Genomic DNA, 2,273 nt, shown 5'->3' with positions numbered 1-2,273 from the left:
ACACTCACTGACGATGCACTGGAATCTTTTCTCTAACTTGTGCACGTTGTGCATGTGCATGTAATACAGGGGGTAGCTTTTGATAACAGCATCACACTGATGACAGTAATAGCCCACTTTGGCAGGGAAGCCTAGCTCTGCCAGTTCCCTGTCTGTAGGAAGATCCTGAATGGTGATCAATTTGTCATTAATAGGTTTAGATGTAGCGTCTCCTGCATCTTCTTTCTCTATGATGGTGTTAGAGTGATCATCTGGATTGATAACAGGATGTTTATCAATTATGCTGTCACTGGTGGAAGATTTTTGGTCAACAACATTTTCTCTATTTACTGCCTGTTGGTCAATGATTTCAGTGGACAGAGTTTGTTGACTAACTGAACTTTCATTGTCCATTTGTTGTTGGTCAACAGTGTTGTCCATAGATACAGACTGTTCATCAGTTAAGGTTTCAATATTCACAGGTGACTGGTTTGTCACAGACTCAGTAATCAGAGCCTGTTGACTGTCCAAGCTCTCAGAACCTGGTGCTTGCTTATTAGCTGTGTCAATTAGAGATTGATGCTGGCCATCCTGCAGACCATCTCCACCAGCATGCTGGTGATCAGCTGGCCAGATGGTGTCCTCCTCCTCAGATCCAGCTGTTGTGTGGACAAGTTGAGAACTATCTGTGTCCCTCAGTATTTCACTTTCTAAGATCTCATTGTCTTGGCTGTTTCCATTGCAAAGTTCTGGAATATTTAAAAAACAAATTTATTCATTTAATTAATAAATTCAAAAAACAGATTTGCATCTTTCCTGGATCATTTTCAATCAGTGTATCAGATTACATCATATTTGTAGTTAACATTTTATGCCTTAAGCAACATTAAATGTAACTCTCTCCTCAACCACATAGTTTAAGATATAGATGACAACAATATTACTATCTTAACAGAAATGTGTCTCAATGTATTACATTATAAACTAATTTTTAGATACATAAACAGTAAATCAACAGGTACTTGTTAGCTTGTTACTATTTCGAGAACTATTTCGTTATGCATCTATCGAGCTGTAGAAGAAAACTCTCAAACCTACTATATAAATATGAAAAGTTGTCCGTCTGTCATGCCGATAGCTTGGACATTGAGGTATACCTTGTTTCCACTATGAGCTAACTTTATAGTAGGTATACTGTGCTAGACATCTATATGACAGTGCTTACTACACTGTTTTAGTGTTTTATTATAGTAGTAAAAGTTAAACAGAAGTTATACTGTACTAGACAGGTGAGATGTAACTTTTATATGAGCTATATTGGGTAGATTTTTTTGGTCAGCTAAGTGTGCTTTATCAAGTTTCATAAACTGTAATTTCCTTTAATAACATCCACATTAAATTTTGTGAATAGCATACAGTTAACATTGACTCAGAAATATAATATTGTACATTTTACATCAAAACAACAGATAATTCAGATAAATACAGGGTAGCTAATGTTTAACTTCTATGTAGTTTCTTGTAAAAATAAAAATAGTATGTGAAAGAATTGAACAAAGTTTTGACTGACTAACAAACTGCTCTGTACACAACCTGGCATCTCCTCTTGAGAATAGTCTGGTGTCTCCTTGCTCACCCACCGCATGTGTACATGATGCTGATGCTGACGACACATCCGTGATGTTGGGAATCGCATACAGCACACGAAACAGGTGGTTCCTTCTTCACCAGGTTCCACCAACATTGGTTGACCTACAACTTCTTCAGCTTGTCCTGGTGGAAGGTGGTTCCCTTCTTCCATGTGTTTCTGGCATACAAAAATCTTTGTTTATTTCATACCCATAAAGAGATAAATTTTCTAACTGTAAGATCTTACATGTTTTAAATATCAGGTCTAAAGTTCAGTGGATAAACTAACTCTATGTTACTAGTAGTCATGAACTTCTGGATTAAATATTGTGTTTTAAGTCTACACTAAGCTCTGATACAAACACATATTTGCTGAGTAATTGGAGCTGTGCCTTACTAGCAAAAGCTGATGGATTAACCTTTTATTTCAGTAGATAGCACTCTTGCCTAGTGCATGAGAAGTCCAAGTTCAAATCCTGCTTGAGCAAGACAAGGAAAAATTACCACAAGAAAATTGGTGCCCACTGCTATCACAAGATAGAAGGGAGAAGAATTTGGTAATTTGAGTTAAGAAAACAGTAACTTACTAGCAGCAGCTAGTGGGTTAACTATTTAACTCAGTTGGTAAAATGTGTGAGATAAAAACTATAGGATTATCACGAGAA

The 2,273-nt window shown here is 36.6% G+C and overlaps 1 protein-coding gene across 1 annotated transcript in view; it reads right to left on the bottom strand.

Moving 5' to 3' along the window:
• The window catches only part of LOC106477301 (zinc finger protein 287-like), a gene marked incomplete at its 3' end in the record, with an annotated part of 5,963 nt that extends 4,146 nt beyond the window's left edge, over window positions 1-1,817 (bottom strand). Inside the window, exons 1-2 of the mRNA XM_022380929.1 lie at window positions 1,573-1,817; window positions 3-728 (exon numbers count right to left, since the gene is read on the bottom strand). Of these exons, the coding sequence (XP_022236637.1) occupies window positions 3-728; window positions 1,573-1,780 (934 nt within the window). The remainder of the gene's footprint in view (window positions 1-2; window positions 729-1,572) is intronic.
• Between the last annotated feature and the right edge of the window lie 456 nt (window positions 1,818-2,273).

This window comes from Limulus polyphemus, unplaced genomic scaffold (assembly GCF_000517525.1).
Source record: "Limulus polyphemus unplaced genomic scaffold, Limulus_polyphemus-2.1.2 Scaffold14075, whole genome shotgun sequence".
NCBI lineage: Eukaryota > Metazoa > Arthropoda > Merostomata > Xiphosura > Limulidae > Limulus > Limulus polyphemus.
Note: the sequence above shows the minus strand (reverse complement) of the source record. Positions and strands in the feature narration are given on the sequence as shown.